Source organism: Meleagris gallopavo, chromosome 7 (assembly GCF_905368555.1).
Source record: "Meleagris gallopavo chromosome 7, MGAL_WU_HG_1.1, whole genome shotgun sequence".
NCBI lineage: Eukaryota > Metazoa > Chordata > Aves > Galliformes > Phasianidae > Meleagris > Meleagris gallopavo.
Genome location: NC_139410.1, coordinates 7,327,061 through 7,348,609, shown reverse-complemented (window position 1 = coordinate 7,348,609; position 21,549 = coordinate 7,327,061). Strand labels below are relative to the sequence as shown.

The 21,549-nt window shown below is 42.5% G+C and overlaps 2 protein-coding genes across 2 annotated transcripts in view; both read right to left on the bottom strand.

Annotated features, from left to right (window-relative positions):
• Nucleotides 1–5,472: 5,472 nt before the first annotated feature.
• Nucleotides 5,473–14,389, bottom strand: SPP2 (secreted phosphoprotein 2). Its single transcript, XM_010713232.4, has 7 exons — nt 14,233–14,389; nt 14,021–14,145; nt 13,352–13,474; nt 11,683–11,793; nt 9,906–9,960; nt 9,441–9,530; nt 5,473–5,707 (listed from the first exon to the last, which is right to left on the bottom strand). Exons 1-6 carry the CDS (start codon nt 14,315–14,317, stop codon nt 9,451–9,453), a joined length of 579 nt encoding a protein of 192 aa, XP_010711534.1. The 5' UTR covers nt 14,318–14,389; the 3' UTR covers nt 5,473–5,707; nt 9,441–9,450.
• Nucleotides 14,390–14,542: 153 nt separating this feature from the next.
• The window catches only part of TRPM8 (transient receptor potential cation channel subfamily M member 8), a 37,619-nt gene continuing 30,612 nt past the window's right edge, over nt 14,543–21,549 (bottom strand). Inside the window, exon 25 of the mRNA XM_085228038.1 lies at nt 14,543–21,547. The gene's annotated coding sequence lies outside the window, so the exon portion shown is untranslated. The remainder of the gene's footprint in view (nt 21,548–21,549) is intronic.

Here is a 21,549-nt window from a genome sequence, read left to right as displayed (position 1 = left end):
CATCCCAGTGGAACTCCAGTCTCCTGCTCCAAGCTGCTTTCCAGCAGAGCCAGCGCTGCAAATGTCAGCCAGTGGCAGGCAGGAGCACCACACTATCTCTGCTTTTGTTCACAGTGGGACCGTGCAATGTTCTCAATGTATACTAGGCTATCCTCAAGATGGGATTTTTAGGGAAACAAGATCACTGGCAACTCCTAGGAGAGTTATTTCAGCCAGAGAAGGACAAGAAATTCAGAAGTGTCAGAATGCTGCCTGTTGTAAAATCGCAGACAGCAATGAGAAAGCCCTTTCACTATGACACAGTCACAATGAATAGTTATTCTAAAGCATACTCAGTAATGCACTGAAGCAGAAAACTAAGGCCCAGTATATTAGCCACAGGCTTTTCCACTCTCTTGTAGCAAAAGAACTAAGTCTGTGACACTCTTTGAACTACAGGTGGACAGCATCCAAGAAGAATCTCTTATATATGTCCACACACCTCCCTGAGGTCAGTTGTGCCCTTGCCATGCAAGCCCTGGCAATCCTCCCATCTTTACTTTATTGGCTACATAGGGTTCAACAGATATTGTCCCCTAACCTAGATCAAAGTGCTCTGGTTATGCTCACATGTTGAAAAATGATTGCTGTCTTGCTCCAATGATAGAAAGCAAATGGCATTGCTTTGGCCATTCACCATCAGGACTGGTAAATCTTTTAAAAGCATTTAGGGAATTCAAGATGGTGAAACAGTTTGATGGAAAAGTGTTCATTTCATTTCCTTCCAACAAGGTAAAAGGGTTACAGTTCATAAAATACCATTTTTAAACTAGCTTGGAAAACCAATCAAATCAAAAGCTCTTGTTATCAGTTCTAACATTTCATAAATTCAGTGGTTCTTCCCCTCAAAATAGTCTTTAAGGCCATTGTGCTAAGCAGGAACAGTGTAAGATATTCCTTCGTAGTCCCTGCATCAGTGACCAGACCAGAGTTTTTTACATTTTCTTGTCCTCTCTGTATTTCACAAAGTACCTGACGATGTCTCACTGTTGAACAAAACTGCCTTCAATATACAGATACCAAGGAAAATTAAAAACCTTTAAGACACACGAGGAAAACTGGAGTCACAGAATGGCTTAAGTTAGAAAGGACCTCAAAACTCATCTAGTTTCAACCTCCTTAATGGTTGGTATTGAGGCTTTTGCTGCCCACAGGCGTAGCCCTTTTGTAAATAAACATGATGCTTGTGGAGGCACCAAAAAGCCATTCACTGCATTCTCAGAGGTTATCTACAACCACCAACTCTGCACCAGCTGCACTTGTCAAGTGCCATCCACTCACTTTGTAATTTTGTCCATGCCTGTTTTTGAGTCATGATGCTTCATTAGACCATGCCTACGTCACTCCTCTAGCATTGTCTCCACAAAGGCCTGTCAGAAGGCTTTTGGGAACTCTGGATCAGGCTTCTGCTTTCCTGAGGCATCCATTCTCAGCAAAAACAACACTGGCAAGACTTCATGATGTTGCTATGTGCCAAGTGTACTTCCTAGATCATTTCAGTCGATATGCTCAGTGTGGAAACAAGACTGGCTGCTTTAATTTCTAGGATTAAGTATTTCTGATCACCTTTGCTCAGTGCCTATTTTTAATGAGATTACGGGCTGGTTTCTGTTTTTTTTTTGTTTTTTTTTTTTTCCATTTAAATTAATAGCCTTCAATTTTGGAGGCTGTTTCTTTCTCTTCATTATTTATCCCAGATCTGGAGGCTCAGCCAGCAGCAGCGCCTACCCAACCACCTACAAAAAGATTCAGCCTCAAGAAAACACATAAGATCCCTTTAAAATTGTCATTAATCACTGTCTGTGGTCCCTGGGATCCTGCCAGACTCAGTTTTCCAGGTGGTCTTTTGCTTCAGCCCCAAATCTCGCAGCTAGCTAATGCCCTGAACCTCTCCAGACTCTGGAAGCCAACAGAACATCCCAGTTTCCAACTTTCTCCCTGTTGGTTCCAGTTTCACCTCCCCCTGACATACTCTGCAATGAACATCTAGATGAATCCCTAGAACCACATGTTGGTGGCCAAGGTGGGTACATGCAGCTGGATCTGGTTTCAGCATGAAGGTCTGAAAAACAAGCAGTACTTGAAGGCTGTGGAGAGACTGTGTCTAAGTACTCCCTGACCCATGAATCCAGTAGAATCAGCTGCAGAAACCTCCATCAAATGGCACAGAAAATCTCCAGGTCCCACAGCCCTATATCAAACCTGAACCTCTAGAAGCTCTATAGTTAAGCCCTTTCCACAACCAGCATCCTCCTCTCATCAAAGCATCTTACAGCCTTAGTCCAAGGCAACTCATGGATGGATAATGTGACAAATGACCATTTCATCAAAAAGCAGCAGTTTGTTGTGGAGTAAAAAGAAGAGTCTCATGACTTCAGCATTAAAAAGTAAAATTAACTTTGTGCCTGGAGCAGAATATAAGCTCACATAATGCAAGCACTCTGGGAAGGCCGAGACTCTTTTGCATCTCTCCTTTCTCTTCCCCTGTTCTCTCCAGCCTTCAAACAAACAGGTCCTTCTTTCCCAAGAGTTATTTTATGGCGCAGCAGGGTAGAAGTCAGGAATTTAAAAAAAAAAGTTAAGAATCAGAAGAATTTGAAAACTCAGACCCTTTTCCCACTGCATCAGCCTTGCATTTGTTTAATCCTGACACCTAGTGGGCACTGCCACCAGTGGGATGCAGAAGCAGAGAGCTGGGCTCACAAACATCCTTAGCAGCTCGGCATCATCTACCAACTGGCTGCTGCAAAGGATGTACTCCATCCTCAGCACAGCTGTGTTTCCTTAAGTATTCCCAAGCCTCTATGCTGAATTTGCACTTGCAAATGTATTGAGAACTGCACATTCTGTGGTAGAGTCGAGGCTGAAAATTGCTCAAGTCCCGACATCTCACTGCCTCAAATTAGGAAACAGGCTCAACTATGAAGGCCTATCCTTCATTTCAAAGAGATCGTCCAAAGGTCAACCTAGTTTGTCACTCACCTGAGATTAAGCTGCTGACAGTAAGTGTATGCCAGGAAATCTTCACATTCCTTCACGATGAGAAATAAGCTTCTTCTGAGCATGGGCTTATTTCCCCCAGCTGTTGCTCAAGATGATCTCTGCCTTTGAGAACATTTCTAGACTATTTTCATGTAGCACCAAATGCTTCACAATTGCCAGTAATTCTAGCACATGATGGCAAAGAGAAGATCCAGGAAATGAAATGCTCTGCTGCCCTGGAGCACAAATCCCAGGTATCTCATAGAATCACAGCATCATTAAGGTGGGAAAAGACCACTAAGATCAACTAGTCCAACCATCAACCCATTACCACCATGCCCACTACATCATGTTTCCCCACACGTTGATGGAAGGGCACTGAGACCCCTTCCCCCTCCCCTCCCCCCAAGTAACATGTGTAGAGTATATCATACATAGAATACCTGGTTTGTGAAAGCTGGTAAACATGTAAAGACCCAGATGAATCACAGTGTGGTAAAGAAGCAGCAGCCAACAGTCATCCTAATGAATGCCCCAGATGCTGGCAAATGGCCTAAGCATGCCTATTACCAGGCTGAAGCCACCAACCTAGAGGCCCAGAGAAGCAGTAGAAGAGTAAGCATAGAACCAAGAAAAGGGGAAGATGCTAGGAAGTGTGACTATAATATTTTAACTGTTTCATTGAAACGTTATATATGTATGTATGTATATACATATGTATATTTCCCTTTCTATAATAATTGAAGGATAACAAATTCTTAAACTCTTAAGATTTCAATAATACTAACAATTTCTCATCTTTGTGTATATTTTCTCTTTGCTCATAAACATGGTTTTGAGGGTAACATGCTCTAAGCCTATTATTATATAGGATGATACATGTGTTCCTGTGTGACCTGATCCAGCTGTTCCTGCTCTGGCAGGGGGACTGGACTAGATGATCTTTCGAGGTTCCTTCCAATCCCTGACATTCTGCAGTTCTAAAAGAACCAACTGCCACGAGTGAAGGTTTAATTAGATTTTCATTGAGAATAAAAAATCAACAGTTTTCCTTCTTCCACAGGGACAAACTGAGATGCTGTGGAGAGGGGCCGTGGAGAACAGAGCATGCGATGCAGAACAGAGATTTTGACAGTATGTCAAAATATTTCTTGGTGCAGGAGAGCAAAAAGGGCTGGCTCCCTCTGACACGGGCGTTTTTGGAGTCTTTCACTGTACTTGGAACCCACTGGAGTGAAGACATGACTGAATGCAAACAGAATCGGGATCCTGATATGGTTTCATGCGTCAGTCTCAGTGAGATTTGCTCTTGGACATGGATGTTGATTCTCAGAACAGACACGCAGATATGGGAGCTGGAAGGGAACACCCATAGCAACTATCACTAGTGTGTTGGAATAAGAAGTGCTTGAGTCAGCACTGAGACCACAGAAGACTTGAGTAATGCAGACAAAATATTACTCCACAGCCCCAAAGCAACATTTGCACAGCAGATGTCACATCAGCTTCTGGCTGTGAAGGTATTTGTATACATACAGCAAGGAGATTAAAGTACCTGTAATCCATTTTTCTGGGGAAAATAAAAAAGTGTTTGCTTTGCAAACTTTGCAGCGAGGTGCACATAGATGATTAGCATACGTGTGACCCATGTGCAGTGGAAAGGGGTGGCCTTTCATTGCAGTTTATAATCAGTCAAGAAGAAATATTACAGCCCAGCCCCTGCATGTGCTACCATGATGCTTGACTGCAGATCCTGCCCTCATAACCAAGAGACGTGACTACAAAGTCCTGCCTTCAGAGAAGTTTTTGCTCATGGTGAGGTCACCGTCCCTGGAGGTGTTCAAGAAGCATGGAGATGTGGCACTGAGGGATGTGGTCAGTGGGCATGGTGGGGTGGGCTGGTGGTTGGACTGGGTGGTCCTTTTCCAACCTTAATGGCTTTATGACTCTACAACACCCATAACATCAATGCTAAAGGATCAAAAGACCTTTCCTACTCATTCATCATGAGGATCACATCTGGAGGTCAAAGACAACTCCACTTTTCATCTAGAACACCATTTTTTAGCTCAAACAATAACTATGTATGTATAATCTAAATATCCTATGCATCGCAGTAACAATGTACTGGCAATATATCCCATGAATGATGGACAGATCCCTGCCACTGATTTTTTTGTCCTAATTATAACCAGAGAGCAAACTGGATTTTCATTTTTCAAGGCAAAAACTGGAAAAAAAAAAAAAAAAGAAAGAAAGAAAAAAAAGCCAAGGTGCACAGTCCCTTCCTAAGGGTCTGCAGAAGGAGGGACACATGCACAGAGTGCAGAGAAAGGGACAAGACTGAAAAGACTTGTTTTCCAGAAGAGAGATACATTGAAGTAATCAGTAATAAGCTGCAAGCATTGCAGAAAATTACAAGTAACTGGAGAGCAATGCAGAACACAAAGATACAATAGCAATCCTTTGATCATTTAATATCATTGCTACGAGATGGTACAACACATACTGGACAGAGTTACATTAGGTGTCTGAGACAGTCCTCCTGATGAGCTGTAATAGTCAGAACACTACTGACTGAGCAGTGCACCCATTCAGCACCTGACGAATTCATCCAATGGCCAGTTGGCTGTAAAGTAGAAGGTGATTTTAAGGAAAGACTCACTTCATCACAGAATAGTTTTTCCTGAAAAAGAGAAGGAAATCGTATCAGGTTTGCTTTTCACATGTTGCATCCTAGCAGGGGTTGCATTTAGCAGGGAGGTTGAAACTAGATGATCATCATGGTCCTTTTCAACCCAAGCCATTCTATGACTCATTCCATGATCCTTGAATCTTGATATTCCTCATTCTCTAATCTCATCCAAGAAAAGGAGGTGGTGGGAAAAGGGCATAGCTCAAAATTTGCTTGCTTAGCAGAATTAACCAAACATCCACAGCCCAGGAAAAAAGGGTATTCAACTTCACTGAATTGCTTATTATTTATCATCACAATCATATAATGAGGAATCTGTTTTGCATACGCAAAACACCACGTGTCCAAAAAAGTCACATTAATTGCTAATTAGTGTTTAAAAAAAAAAAAAAGAGAGAGAGAGAGAGATAAACCCAGGCTGTTAGAAAAAGCATAAGCAACATAGTGGATACAAACCAACTCATACTGGAGAGTCTCAAAAGCACAGGTGGTTGAGGTTATAAGCAGGTGTATGGTCTTCTGAGAAATGCATTTGAATTAAACATGCACAAAGGAATCTGAGATCTGTTTTTCTAAGAGGACACGTGAGTGCCTGCACTGTATCTCCATCATGTTTGTAACCATGGCAATGTGAAAATTCTCTGGAAGTCAATTCTACGGATAAGATTGGTGCCAGAAACAAATGTTCACACATGTGGTAGTGACAAAGGGTCGCAACATATGAGAGCATGCTGTCTTCTCTCCTACTGCCTGTCATAAATGCCAGGTAACACCCAGAGCTCTGCAATCACAGACTCCGAGGCAAGAGGAATACAGTGGCTGCCTGTCATTAGGAGGTAAATGAGCCTAGCTCTCGCTCTCAGAGCTGATCTGGACGTGGAGCTCATGCATTACACAAAAGATCCCCTTCTGCAGGGATTTCCCTTCCCTCTGATGGCTTTGTAATAAGAACATGGGGCATAAAAGCTTTTAGTTCTGTGCCCCAGGCGGGCTATGCATGCTGCTTTTCTGGAAGTAGGAGAAACAAGGACCCAGTTCACTCTGAGACTGGGAGCCTGGATTTCTTGGGTATGAGTGGAAGAGGCCCAGTATTACCAGTTTCTTCTTTCACTGAAAGATCCCTAACAGCCAAGGATGACAGTCTATTGACTTTGGCTTCTGCCAGGCCAACTGCCACCATCACATTCCAGCCAGCTATGTCACATGAGAACTCAGTCAGAGGATCATTTTAAGAACATGCAGAAAAACTCCAGGAAGAAATCACAGCCCTTTGTCTTTCTGTAGAAGGAATCCCACTGTATGTTAAAACAAACAAAACACTTTCCCTGTGTGGTTAACAACAGCAAGAGAACACCAGTCTTCACAACCTACACATCTAATGCAAGTAATGACTTGCTTTATTTTCCTGCTCAAGGAAACCAAGCACTGTTGGTGACTGCAGGCATAAGCCACAGGTTGGACTGCACCTTGCACTAAAGGCTCATGGCTGGCAGAGCTAGATATGTGCTATATCTAACCAACGACCTTAACACTTGTTGCAGGCTCAGGTTGTTAAGCTGTAATAGCTTTGCACAGCAGCTGGCTCTCCTGCTGTCACTTGCTCATGTGCCCGAGCTATTTGTTGGAGGGGCCAGTCCACAGCATGACAAGTAATATTCACAGCCTCCCCAGTTCCAGAGATGCACTAGGAAATTAATCCAGAAAATCTGATTAGCATTTGTCAATGAAATAAGCTCTTTAGTCATTGGTGTGGTTCTTTCATATGCAATTTGATAACTCCTGGCTGGCAGCAGCAGGTCAGTAGGTCTGAACACTGCAGACCTGAAAACGTCCTTTATATAACAGCTGCATTGATTTTTTTTTCCTCTTGAATATTTGGCACATTCAAATAAATAAAAACAGAGACAGAAAGCACCTGTGAGACCATTTAGTCTAGCTTCCTGCGTACATTCTGGCCCAGGATTCTCCTCAAATAATTCCTGTAGCCAAAAAGAAGAGACAATCTACTTCAGAAAATGATAACTCCAGCATGAAACGTTCTTTCAGCAGCTTGCCTTAGCAATTCTTGCAGCGGTCAGTTACCCGCACTGTTGCATAAAAAGAATCACATTTCACTTCTTACCTGAACTTGTCTAGCTTTGCCTGTCAACAACAGGTTTATTGAGCAAGAGATGAAAGCTTTCTATTATTAAATCCATTTCCCTAGCCTACTCCAAAATATTCTCATCTGAGAGAATATGCCAGCTGAGCTACTGTTATCTCAAAGCACAGCATGTATTTCCTATGACCTAGCAAACATGGCCATCGTAGATGGGCTTGCAATATTGCCTGCCATGGTCGCACAGTTACCGAAACACAGGATTTAAAAAAATAAAATAAAATAAATAAAAAAAATCATGAATAACTTTCCTTGACCTCAAACATATGAAATAATTTTGGTATGTGTTGGACGCAGAGTGCGTGCCAGAATGCCACTGCATATCATCGAGGAAGTTCAAAAGCATTCAGAAAAGTCAGAGATCCCTGTAAGAGGAATAAAACCAGCACCTTTGCAGGCTAAACCAAAATAGCATACAGATTTAATGAAAGCATTTTTACAAAGACCTGACCTAACAAAATGACTGTGTTTTCCTTTCATGTCTATTTGCTATGAGAGTAGGGGCACATCTCCTTCAGCGCACACATATTTGCCACAGATATGTTTATGAATAACATGCTGTTGGTGAGTCACCACTGCTAAATATCATCTAAAACTGTTGTTTCAAAGGCAGAGGGCCTGAATTGAGCTCCACACATGCAGGCATTCCATTCTGTAGTCAGTCTACAGGGACAAACACCTGCTAGTTGAGTGTGTGAAACCCTTTTGATTGCACAGACATAGTGCTAAATAATTCCTTTCCCTTTTCCAACTATTTTAAATCAGTTTAGCATGCCCGAGCATGACATTCATTCTCTATTGCTAAAATGCTTTCAAAGACACTTCCCTTTTTTTCACTCCATAGAATGGTCGGTAACACACCAGCAGAAATGAGAGCTTCTCCCACATAGAGCTTCAGAAGTGGGTCAGCTAAGGTGGTTTGTGGAGGTTAAGCTTTTCCAGCTCCACTGAATATTGTGTACCTTTCACTATCATTCATTACCTGAGCTCCAAACACCTCCATCACAGCTTTTCTACAACAAACGCCCTGGGAAAACTGCTTCTCTGTTCTTTTGGATACCTTATTACTAATTTTTTTTTTCCTTTTTTTTTTTTTTTTTTCCTGAACTATGCAGCTTCAAGGCCCTGTTAAGTTAGTTTCAGCACAAAGACATTTGAGAGCTGGGAACAAGCGGTAGGTGGGAAGATAGAAGATGGATGGATGCCCTGTCCAAGGTCCCACTGCCAAGTGACACACCATGATTTCCCCATAAGCAAGCCTCAGGTGCAATGGCTTTTAACATGCTCCCAGTCAAGAAGTATGTTCCCAAAGAAGTCTTTTATCCTGAGCAGTCTCTTTCCCACTCTGCCTCAAAACCTACAAACTTAGTGTGCGTAAAATCCTCACTTGGAGCTGTACTGTTTTGTGGATGTCCCATCCCTGGAGGCATTCAAGGCCAGGCTGGATGTGGCTCTGAGCAGCCTGGTCTGGTGGTTGGTGACCCTGCACATAGCAGGGGGTTTGAAACTAGATGATCATTGTGGTCCTTTTCAACTCAGGCCATTATAGGATTCTATGATACTCACCTAAATTGCATTATTCAATCTTGCCAGGGCTAGCATAATCAGGTTTGTGCCAGTCACCATTGATGCGGCCTCTTCCCCTTGATGAGAAGGCTTCAGAAACAAAAATGGAACGAACATGGAGACATGCATGAGTGCTGCATGCTGTCAAGCATGTTTCTTCAGCATTCTGCATATCAAGACAACCGTAAGTTTGCACACAAGTACAGGTTATGAAAACACAAATCCATCAATTCTGAAAACGGCTGCAAGCTTCTAGCTTCAGCATTGCCCTGTCTTGCAGCCCCATGCTTTCATCACTTTCTCAGTGAGAAGCACCCCTCCACTGTAACAGAAGCTGGATGTGACCTGAGCAAACAGCTGGCCTTTTGTATTTTCCTCTTTCTCAAACAGATGACCTCCACATGGCCAATGCAAATGGCAAACCAACCTGTGCCAGGATTGTCCAGCGTGGCAGAAAGGGCTTACCTTCAGAGCGACTGCTGCCTCGCTTGCTTGGGCTTGTCATCAGCAAATGCATCATCTGTAAATTAAAGCAGTTTCTTCAAAAAGAAATTGGTACCTAATACCTTACCTGACCTTTACTGCAGATACAGCCAAGAGAACAGGACTCAGAGAGCCAAATTAGCTTGTTCTATCTACACATGGCACCTCTTTGACTCATCAAATTACTGTTTTTAAAGCTCTCTATATTCTTATTGTATAGATTCCTATCGCAGTAGTATCACCTCGTCAATCACAGCTCCTCTCCTACCCAAATACCATCAGCACTACATCAACATCATTCACTGTGAGCCAACCCGAGATCCCTTTAACTGCGTTACAACCCACAGAGCAAGAGCTGCAGTCCAGCCCTGTTCAGAAACACTTTCTTTTTCATGTGCAATAATTCTCTTTAGCATTTATTCCTTATTAAATTTGTAGGAAATACATCCCCCAGCAGGAATATTGGCAGCAGCACTGAATTTTAAGTGACAGTTAAAGAAGACTTGCAGGAAGAGCTCTGCTTATATAAGCAAGTGTTTATAGTTAGTGCCCAATTAAATGAGAGTTATGCTTAACACAGAGGACAGACTGAACATGCAAAACTGCTGTACGTATTTCAGTACTTCACACACTATCTTTCTGCTCTGCAAATCAAGAATTCCTGTGGTGCATTTACTATCTCCATCTGAGTAGAGATTCTGAACAAAAGCTGGCAATTCAAATAAAGAGAACACGACATGGAATCCTTCGCCACGTGCAGCTTCCATAAACAAAAATGCTGTCCATAGATCCTCTGCCACTTTGCTTGTGAAACTAGCTTCACTCCTTGAATATAATCCTCAAGCACAGTACTCATTGCAGGCCTATGTTGTAAGTGCAGGCATACAATTTCAAGAATAAGTTCAAGGAAAAATTGGATACTGGTACAATCTGAAAGCAGCTAGCAGGGATTTACTGATTGGGTTAGCATTTAATCATATCTTAGAAACTGGATGAGAGCTCAGAAGTAAAGATGAGTGGATCATCAATCTCAGAGGAGCAAACTCTCTTCACCTATACTATGATTACATGCTCAGCTGAGGGATTTGATAACAGAGCCAGAATTTGTTTCTGTCTATAAGATGTGCCAATCACTATTTTCCAGGCACAGGCATGGTGTATATTTCAATGGAGAAAGAGTGTCACATTTGGTGGATGTGCCAGACTGTCACAGAGATTCACACTCCATTCAGGCATCCATCGAGCAAGGTCAAGCCTCTCATAGGAAGGAACGTGAAGCATTAGAGGAGGCAGTTGGATTTCAAATGACAAACAGCTTTATGCTGAAAACTTCCAGTTGCCTCTAAATAGATGTCAGAAGCACAGAAAGCACAGAACAAGGAGGTTACCAGATGTCTGAATAAGGACAGAATAATGACACCGTGGCACGTGCCACTACTGGGATGGAGTGTCCTCTGGCAACATGACAGCACACAAAAAAAAAATACTCAAGACTTAAGTGACTGTTACATTTTGGGTGGGACAAAGTGGTGAACTATGGGCAAATTCCATACCCCTTCACGCCTCAGTTTTTCCACTGTCAACGTGAGAACACTGCTAAGTGATATGATACGTAAAAGTCCTTGAATTGCTGCTTCAGACTGTCAAAGCCAGTTGTAAAGATTGACTTGACACTTAAATACCTGACTTCTCCTTGAAAGAAGATAAGCAGAATTTTTATGTTCTCAGGTAGCAAAAAAGCAGTTTTTCACTTCCTTACCTCCTCACTGCTCATCGATTCAGAGCTGAATGTGCTCTGATGGCATCGCACAATAACATTCACAATCTGCTCACTGGAGACTTCCACAACACTTTTGCAGACAGCAGTTGGCTGTAACAGATAAAAATAGAGTGAATCTGGTGGAACAAAGCTACAGTGCAAAGCACTTCATGGGAGTTTAAGTGGGAAATCTTTACAGGGGGTTATTAATCAAATTCCAAGAGGACAAAATTGAAGCGACATGCCTGGAGCAGTCTGCAGCCAGGTCAATATATTCTAGCGGTGTATAACTTCACACAATTTATTGATCCATAATTGCATATTACCTGCATGAAGCTTTGAACCTGCTAGTGTTAGGAAAAAAGTTCTCCCAAACCTTTTCATGGCTGTAGCATCACCGATCGCAAACAGAAAATCTACCCAGGGCGATGCCGATGGCAGCTCCACCTCTAGAAGCTGAACAACCATTAAAGGAGCTGTCTCTCTGATTTGACAGAAGCTCTGGCAGAGCCTGCACCCAAGTTTAGAAATCTGACATCCTCACATCTTTCATGGTGTACTGCACCAACAAGAAGAGAAACGGGACATATCTTCTTAATCACCAAACCATCGTGCCTAAGGTGGGGCCACCTCCCTTTACATTCAATCTTTATGAATATGTTCAGTATTCAGTTCACATCAAGATGAACCTATTCCAGGCCTTCACTCAAATCTAATCTAATCTAAAAGATATAGATCTAATCAGATCTAATCAGGTGCCCTCTGATTGGGATTTGAGGGACCTATGGGATAGTGTCCGTTTAGGATGCATTAATAACTTCACAGCCACCAATCCCTCTGATTTGGAAGAAAATTTAGTAACATTCATTGGTTTTGCGTTGTTCCTTCTACGCACACACAAGCCACTGAACTCAAGAGTAGTAATACCCAAAGAGACATTTGCCTCTCTCTTCGGTGCATAGACTGCCTCCAGTTGCTGGTCGCACAATTCATTATCTAACAGAAAAGCCTTTGTTCCACCTTTTCAGTGCCTTCCCAAAATCTTTCCTCTTCCCTAAAGTCTGTGCCCAGGACGGACAGATGAACTTGGCAGTCATTCACAGAGGAAAAGAGACAAGAATTCAGGAGAGTAAAAGAACTATGGTTAGTCACCAAATCCTTCCTTGTTGCAACCTTCCAAACAGCATAACATCCCTACCTCACATCAACTCCTAGCCTTACTGCATGCTGCATCACAAAGCTGTGAGGATGCTGCACACCATCCTATACAGACTGCCAACTCTGTTCTCATCTCCTGTTTTCCTGACTTCTTGCCTACATGCCTGGTAGAAAATAAATCAGGTCAAGTACCAGTTTTACCATTCTCTTAACTTGGAAAAGCAGCTATGCTTTCCTTCCAGGATTTGTTTGCAAAGCACACAGACACTTTTACCTCATGCCATTCCAAGGCAAGCATCCTCTTGTTTCAGCTCAGAGCAGCTCATGCATTCCTCACTGGTCAGAAATAAGAGTTTCTCAACGTGGCCCCTTCCCATGTAATACCCACTCTATTCTGCAGGTTGCATTTGGGCTTTTTTTTGTCTTCTGAGAGCCAATCAATAGTGTTTCAACCTGTCCAGAGATCACCCTGCATTGAGGGGAGTTTCCCATTTACACCAGAGGCACTTACCACAAAAGGCCCTACTTTGAAGCCACATGTAAATGGGTCTCTTCCTGAAGCTTTTGTGCATTCCGTTTCACGAATACTGAGCTGCAGCTCTAGTCTATAATCATTGCTGTTCCACATGTCAACCTGGTAAGAGAAAGGCCAAATCAAGCAGAGCCTGGAAAACAAATCACAAAACTGCAGAGCATTGAGTTGGTGCAGCTTGTAGAGTCACTATTTGTCAGCTCCTTAAGCGGAGTGCTCACCCAGAGGTCAGATGTTTAGCTGCACTGAATTACCTCCATCAGATGGAATCCACATTATTTTATGCCCAAAGCAAAACAGTCAGCTGGAGGTATTTGAGAAACACCAGCTCTTTTCTGAATTAATTTTTGTGCAAAATCTTTAAGGATATCCATCAAAGTCTTCTATTCTAGGGGTGGTCAATTTGAGCTCCAAACACGCTTCTAATTAAAACTGCACGTACAAAGAATAATTAAAGTCGTAGCTTTGTACAATGCCTCAGACCACCCTCTTCCAAGACACAACAGAGAACTCTAACTAAATTTGCATTTCCAAGATTAGGAAAACAAACAAACAAACAAAAAAAAAAAAAACAAAAAAAAACCAACCAGTTTTCCAAGTCAGCAAAGCATATTTAAGGTAAAGGATCTCTGTTATCCGTGCACTCACATGTCTAACGTGGCTCCTGACAACACCATATAGGTTTGGCCCCCAAGACTGAGAATTGATCCTTGCAATAGAAGCATTGAGAGCCTCTTCCGTGACAGGGAGTTCATAATCATACACTGGAAACCCTGAGGCAGACACACAGTTCCATTAGAGTTCACTGTTTTCCTTAACTAAGCCATATGAAAAAGGACTGAAAAATTCTGAAAACTTACCTGAACAAGAGAAAACGCTCAGAGTGAGGACAAAAATCAAGCTCTTCATAGTGTGCCTCTCAAAATCCTCTCGTGTTTTCCCCATCTAAGCAAGAGTATCCACTGCATATTCCTGTCTTTATATACATACAGCCTTGATACTGTATCTGACCTTCCTGTGTTCAAGCTCTGCTACAAACATTGCACTTTAAACAGAATTGATCTGAGAGTAAATATTTGCTGTCAGCTTTTCTCCATTTAGCAGTAGCTCTCTGATAAGAGATGGACTGCTGTATTTTTCCTTAGCACTGTCATTAAAAAGAAGCGCTAGATACCTGATAGCTCCACAGGCAGTGGCAGATTTCACTTTTAGCCATGAGCTTTAACCTGAAAACTGGTAAGACTACACTTTCCTTAGTCCATTACCAGCACTTTTATATCCCAGGCACAACAGAAAGCACTTAGGAGCTGGAACCCCCCAATTTCCTAGGAACAGAATGGAAATCCATGCACCAGGACATGGCTGACACCATGACCCATCAGGACTAAGCACTGAACACATCCTCCAGTCACAGAGCAGACCCCTGGGACACTCCAGGCCCATTTGCCTTATAAGCCCTTTGCTAATTAGCACACACCTCAGGAAGTCCCACATTGCCCTGACCTCTTTTGCCAAACCAGAGCCCAGCTAACCAAACAAGTGTCTGAGACCACTTGCTTTCCCCTATCACATCTTCCTAACGCTCAGCACTCACTCTCTGCACAGAGATGAATGGGATTTTTGAAAAATTACAAAGTTTCTTCAGTATGGAAAGCTTTGTAAAGAATCACAGGGACAGGGCAGACTTGACGCCTTAGCATTTAGCTAACTAATGCCAAGCTGCAACTGGGCAAGTTGTTCTCTGTACCCTCTCCAGCACAAGGCATTCAGCACTTGCTAGTCTCACTTTTCAAGTGCAGGCAACATATCTAATGGCTCTACCAGACATTCTGTCCTCCACTGCTAACACCAACAAGCTAGACAGGACAAGGCTGCTTTGGGAGTCCCACGTTGGGCATCAAGAATTGCTCTTCCTGTGGGATTCAGGCCCAACGGACAGAGTCAATAAGAAGATTCAGAATCCATGCAGAGCCTCTATTTTAATTCTAAGTGGAGTGAGGTCCTTGGTCACCCCTCACAAAGCAAGCACAACCCCAAACAGAAGTGCAGTTATTTACACAGTGCTGTTTACAAAACGATTTCCCTTTTCTAATTGCTTCCTCTATTGCAACTTTGCTGCATGTGTGTATTATGGGGCTCAAAGATTCTAGATTTGGGATGAGCTTGCTGCTGTCTCATTTTAACCTCATCTCAATACTGATGAGTGTGTTTTTTAATACACAGTTAGGCCTTAATGAACCAAAACATCACTTATAGGGCCATTCCTCATCCTCCCTTGTTTGCTTTTTTGCTTGATTTTCCCCATATTTGTGATAGATTGATTGCTTATACTTTCTTGACTACAGGTTGCCCCTTTAAGACTTCTGTGTCTACTTGCTTGTCCTTGGTGGACTACACTAGGATTAAGGGAGCCTTCAGCGTCCTATCAATACTCTGCAATGCCAATATCACACCTCCATGCCATTCCTCATTGCTACATTCATAACTTGTGCTGTAGTGGTGGCTACAAATTCTTATTTCTGGGAAAAACCTCCAAGTACTTGCAGTCAAAAAAGGAAAGCTACTCCCATCTTTATTTAAAGCAAGTCATGTTCCAAGCAATGCTGAAAGAACAAGCAATTCATCTTCTCCTTAGTCTGGGCTTTGCACTCCAAAAGTGATAAATAATAATGTTGCAAAGCTAAGCCAAGCAAAGTCATCAGAAGAGTTTCTCCTGTCCCTGGCTCTCATCGAGGATATCTTCCAGATGAGCCAAATGCAGTTCACAGCTGTGACAGTTCAACAGTGCTCATAAACCCACACCAGCTTTTATTTCAGAGCGTTGCCATAGTTTATTTGTCTTTCCTGGACGAAGCACACAGTTGTTGGGAGCTCCTTCCTTCTCACAAGAAGTCAGATTGCAGGATGGCAGACAACTGCAAGGCTGCACACTGGAGAAATCTGACTGTTCGGATGGCAGATGGGTGGATTCTTGTAGGTAGCACTAATACGAAAGTAGTTTTGGACAAAGACCTGTAAAGGCCATGTAGTTGTAAGACATGATAATAAAAGTTGCCCAGGTGTGGGCCTTGAATGTCACTGGATTCATTCCATGTTGTTGTGCTGAGATCTTAGGAAAAAAAGTCATTCTACAAACAAGGAAAGGGCTCATGTGCCACTTGCTAAAAGTGCACATGAAAACAGAGACCATGCTAGAAAAAAAAGCCATGCCTGGAGGGGGGATAAGCAGAGTGTGTAAAAAGGGCATCTTATCAGAGCCACGTTACTGGGTAGTGCCACATCATATGTGTGAGCCATCCCACCCAAGCTGAGATGTGAGCGCATCTTCCAAAATGAAGTTGACTTTTTTTTTTTTTCCAGCCAACTTAAATTTGATTATTGGGAACATGATCAAAATACTGACTGAAACCTTATCAGAAGTCAGAGCCTCCTCTGCACATCCATTCTCCTTGTTCACTGCAGCTACAGACATTCCCTCCGAGCTCTTGGAGACACTCATCTGTAGCAAAGTCTGTCCTTCCTCTTTTTCAGTTCTCCTTAGCTGCTGTCTGTGCCATGGGAATGCCAATAATATTCCTCCTCCTACAGCCAGGACAAGGCACCACAATGCTGAAGATTTAAACTTAGCTGGAGATACTCTAGATTCTTAACAGAGAATCTGGGCAGAGAGTGTTGAAAACAACTGGACAGGGGGTTTGAAAACAAGCTGGACAGATCTCCAGAGAGTAGAGATGAATGGATGATCTGGATGATGGGAGATGGGATTGAGTGCACCCGCAGTAAGTTTGCAGATGACACCAAGCTGGGAGGAACTGTTGTTCTGCTAGAAGGTAGGAAGGCCCTACAGAAAGAACTGGATAGTCTGGATTGCTAGGATGAGGCCAACTGTATAAGTTTCAACAAGACCAAATGCCAGGTCCTGCACTTTGGTCACAACAACACCTGGCAATGCTACAGGCTTGCCAAGCACCTAAGGGCAGGGAGATATATCCAACTTAATGTACACTGAAAACAGTTACGCACCATTTAAGAAAAGAGAACATCAGAGTTTGTAAACTTCTCTTATATGACTGTTTTCAGTCCACTTTCACTCCCAGCTGTTCCCAGACTACTGGGAGTACAATCATTTGGAAATTCTGATTATTGCAACATACATTTTCATTAAAAATGTAAATTGTGCAGCACTGCTGCATCTGTATTCTTGAAAACAGTCCAAACACCCTACCAGCCACTCAGGAACTACTCCCCATGGCTTGTTTCCTGGCAGATAAAAGTTAATGATGTCTCTCTAGATAAAACAAAAGCTGGCTATTTGCATTTTCTTTTCTTCCTTTCCTAGCTCTGGCATTGGCAAAATCAAAAGGCTCCCTAAAAGTTCTTCTCTGTCGTTAACTTGTTTCTCACCTATGCTGAAGCTTAATTGCTGTATTGACTATATATGATAGCAATAGGAAAAAAGTCTTCCAGATTTTGCTCAAACTAACAAAGACTTTAAGACCTGAGCCATCGTTCATAGACACCAACAGAGACTCAACTTCAACTCCCTTTAGATCTTGTTTGTCCCTTGAGAAACTAGGAGGCAATGGTACACCAGTGCATGGTCCATGGATTGTCAGAAGTTATTCAGCTCTTGCCCACTTGGAGCAGCTGGGATGGAGGAAAACAAGTCTTTCTTTTTTCCAACTTCTCTAATTGCCCACACACCCTCCTGAAACGGTACCCTATGCCACGCTGGCTGCATTTCTCAGTGCCATTTCTCAGCTTTCTCTTAAAGCACTAGCAAGACTAAAAGATTTGATGGCCAAAAGGACAGTGAAGTGAAAACAAATGAGCATTGTGACACCTCAGCTTCCCACAGTGGGAATGGAAAGGATGGAAACAGATCCATCTTGTAAGTTCAGATTTTGTACTACGGAAGTTTCATGTTTTGCAATACCTGCTGTAGTTCCAGGGAACTCGCTGAGCTGCTCTGTCTCAGGACTGAAAGCTGTAGGAACTGAGGTCATCACAATAATTTACAAAGATTAAATTCAACAAGTGTGTAGAGGCAGTGCCCAAACCCCTTTGCACTGTACTCCTAAGGTGCACCATCCATGCTGGTCTAAGAAATGCAGCCTAAACCTGCGTGGTTTTTACTGTCATTGCTGTGGACTTTGAGAGTGAAGCAATAGAAAGCACACATTGCAGCAAACAAAACCTCAACACTACACGCTGGGTGGCTGCTCTTAAACATCACAGCCTGCAGCAGAACCTCAGAGGTCTCTCTTCGTCCCCTTGAGCCTTTGAAACATTAAATATTTATATTTCCTGTTTCTGCCAGCTCAGCAGTAATAGTTCTTATGGGTTCACTGGTAAAATGCTGTAGTTGATGCAAGACAAACTTTACCTCCAGCCTCAAAGACCATTACCTGGAAAGCCAAAGAAAGAGAGATACATCTTCCTGGTTTTTATTTTGTTTTTTACATTTTGCTGACGATACTGATCATTTTCAAGGCTTTTTTCCTTATCCCAAACATTGTACATAAGTGTTCATCTGCAAATATCTGCCCATCAGTTCACTATCAGCTTCCAGCAGAGCTGAGCAAATATTTCCAAGTGAATTCTGCGTTTCATCACTTGCAAGCTCTTCTAGGTACATGACTATCTCATCAAGTTTATTTAAATGTGCAGCACGCTGTTCAAATCACATCTTGCTATACTGGGTCAGTCTGGGATAGAGTTGGTGTTCTTCATTGCACCCCACATGATATTGTGTGTTAGTGCATTAAGTCTTGCACTTTCACTTACTAGGGCTCCATCTTTGCTTACTAAACAAGCTGCCAACAGCAATTGTTTCATCCTGTGAAGGGGGGGAGACTGACATTTGCTTGCACTGATCCTGTGCTGTTGTGTCCATTGAATGTATTCTCAGAAGACAACCTGCTGTTGTCCCAGCGGCTGTCCCAGCTGAATTTTGGACTCTGCAGGAGAATCTTGATTTGGTGTTAATCCCTGCTCTCTTCCTTCTTAACACTCCTCAAAAAAAAAACCAACCAAACGACCAACAAAACAAAAAAACACCAAGCCAACCCACCCCATTTTCTTTTCTGGAGAAGTTTAACCAGGAAGGACGTCTACTGGGCACTATGGCAGCCAATTCTTGCTGCAGGGCTCCATCCATCCATCCATGCAAAGCCCACAAACCTCGTTCAGTCACATCCATCTCCTTTCTGCAAGGCAGCAGGGAGCCAGGCAGGCTCCTTCCTTCTTTCCCTCCTCTCTCTGGAAGAGATCCCCACTCCTCCCCCCAGAGCAGGGGGCCATGGCTGAAGGAAGCCAAGCTCAAGGCTTGAGTTGTCCAAGGATTCATTGCCAGAAAGGAAAGGCACACACACACACACACACAAAGTGGAGAAGCAGGAATAGGTATCCCGAGCATTTTGTTCTTTCTGACTTCGTCTCGAAGTTACATTCACTATTTCACAAAGGAATTATTCACTATGAGTTCTGGCATATATCCTGCAGGTTTTATAAATTAAAGTTATGTACAGAAAGCATATTTTTCACATCCTAGATATACAAACATCACACAAGAAATAATTTCTAGAAAGTAAACCAATGTTAATCATTTATGATGTGATCTTCATGCCACAGAGTACTATGAAGGTCTTGCTGAGTTCTTCCTAATCCTTTTTACAGGAAAATACTGAAATATCTATATATATATAAATTAGGAACACTACTATTTGTAATGCTCTATACCTCAGGACAAAGCAGGATGTACAGTAACATCAGGAAAGGTCAAGCAGCAAGAAATAACTAGTAACCCTTCTGTCAAGGCCTCATCAGTTTTCCCTGGAAAACTATTGCTTTTACAGCTACAAACAGAGCAGCAGCTTCTGCAAACAGTGAAGCAGGACAATCTGGAGTGTTTTCTGGTATGTAAGAAAAAGGGGTCAGATTTAAAGGTCTACCTGCAGAATGCATGCATGTACTGGCCTCTTTGATCAGCTTGCTGTACCTCAGTCAGCTGCATCTCAGAGGTAGAAACATTCCCCCAAAACATCCATGCTTTGTATCCTTCTGTTGCCCTGTTGTGCTTTTTAGCTAGGCAGTAAATGGCTTTCTTTGCATTAGATGAGTTGATTTGCTATAGGAATGTTCTGCTTCCAGAGAAATTCTCTCTCCACCTACTTAGCTGTATATGTCCTGCCTCACATATTCTGCCTGACGCCCCTCAAACCACCTGTATGCCAAGGTAAAGCATATGGACTAAAGGTGCCATAGTGAGATAAGGAAAACTATCTAAGTCTTCAGAATCAAACCTACTGAGTGATTGCTCCTGGATGCTGGAGATGAAGATGGATACATATTGCAAAGTAAATGAATGGCATTTGGAGCGGTTTCCCCCACAGCTGATAATGTGCCAGGTTATCTCACACAAATGCCACACAAATCAGCTGGCTATTTTAGAAAGAAAACAGCAAGAGCAGCCAGATCATAGCAAGTATAACAAAATGTAAAGCTAGCAAACATCTGCACAAAGATGCTTGAAAGAAAAAACAAATTACAATGCTCCAATCCCACCCATAGAAACAAGTAAGGATTATACACAAGGCTTTTCAAAAGTATTTCAGTATGAATTACATCCTTTTCACACAGGATTGTAATAGTTGATTTTCTGCATTGCTAGCTACACAGTTACAGGTAGAAGAGGGAAGTTCATGTGCAGCCCAAGATAAGGCTGTTGGACCTGAGATGCCAGCTTATAGACTTCAGCAGATAAGCTGTACAATTAACAGGCTAGACGTGGCTACTACGTGAAGGAGAGGAAAGGGAGATTTATTAAAACAAGCAATTGGCAGCTAAAGGAAACCTATGAATAGATTCCTTCAAGTGAAATTCAAAAGCAGAGTGATTACAGCAGCAGCAGTACACTTGGAAGTAAGAGTGAATTTTAACAGAAGCTGATAAGAACTATCTTCTGTCATTGAATTTCTGGGAAAGCAAGGGAAAATGAGCTTGAGTAATTCAGGAGTTCTGACAGGAGAGAAACGGTCTTAACGTTTTACCATCATCATCCAACAAGGTGAAAGGGTTGTCTTGTTAAAAACAAAACTGAGACACTGACACTATGGTGAACTGGTGACTGCGTGGAGGTTACTGCCAGCTTTGAGATTCTTGGTGAATCGGAACCT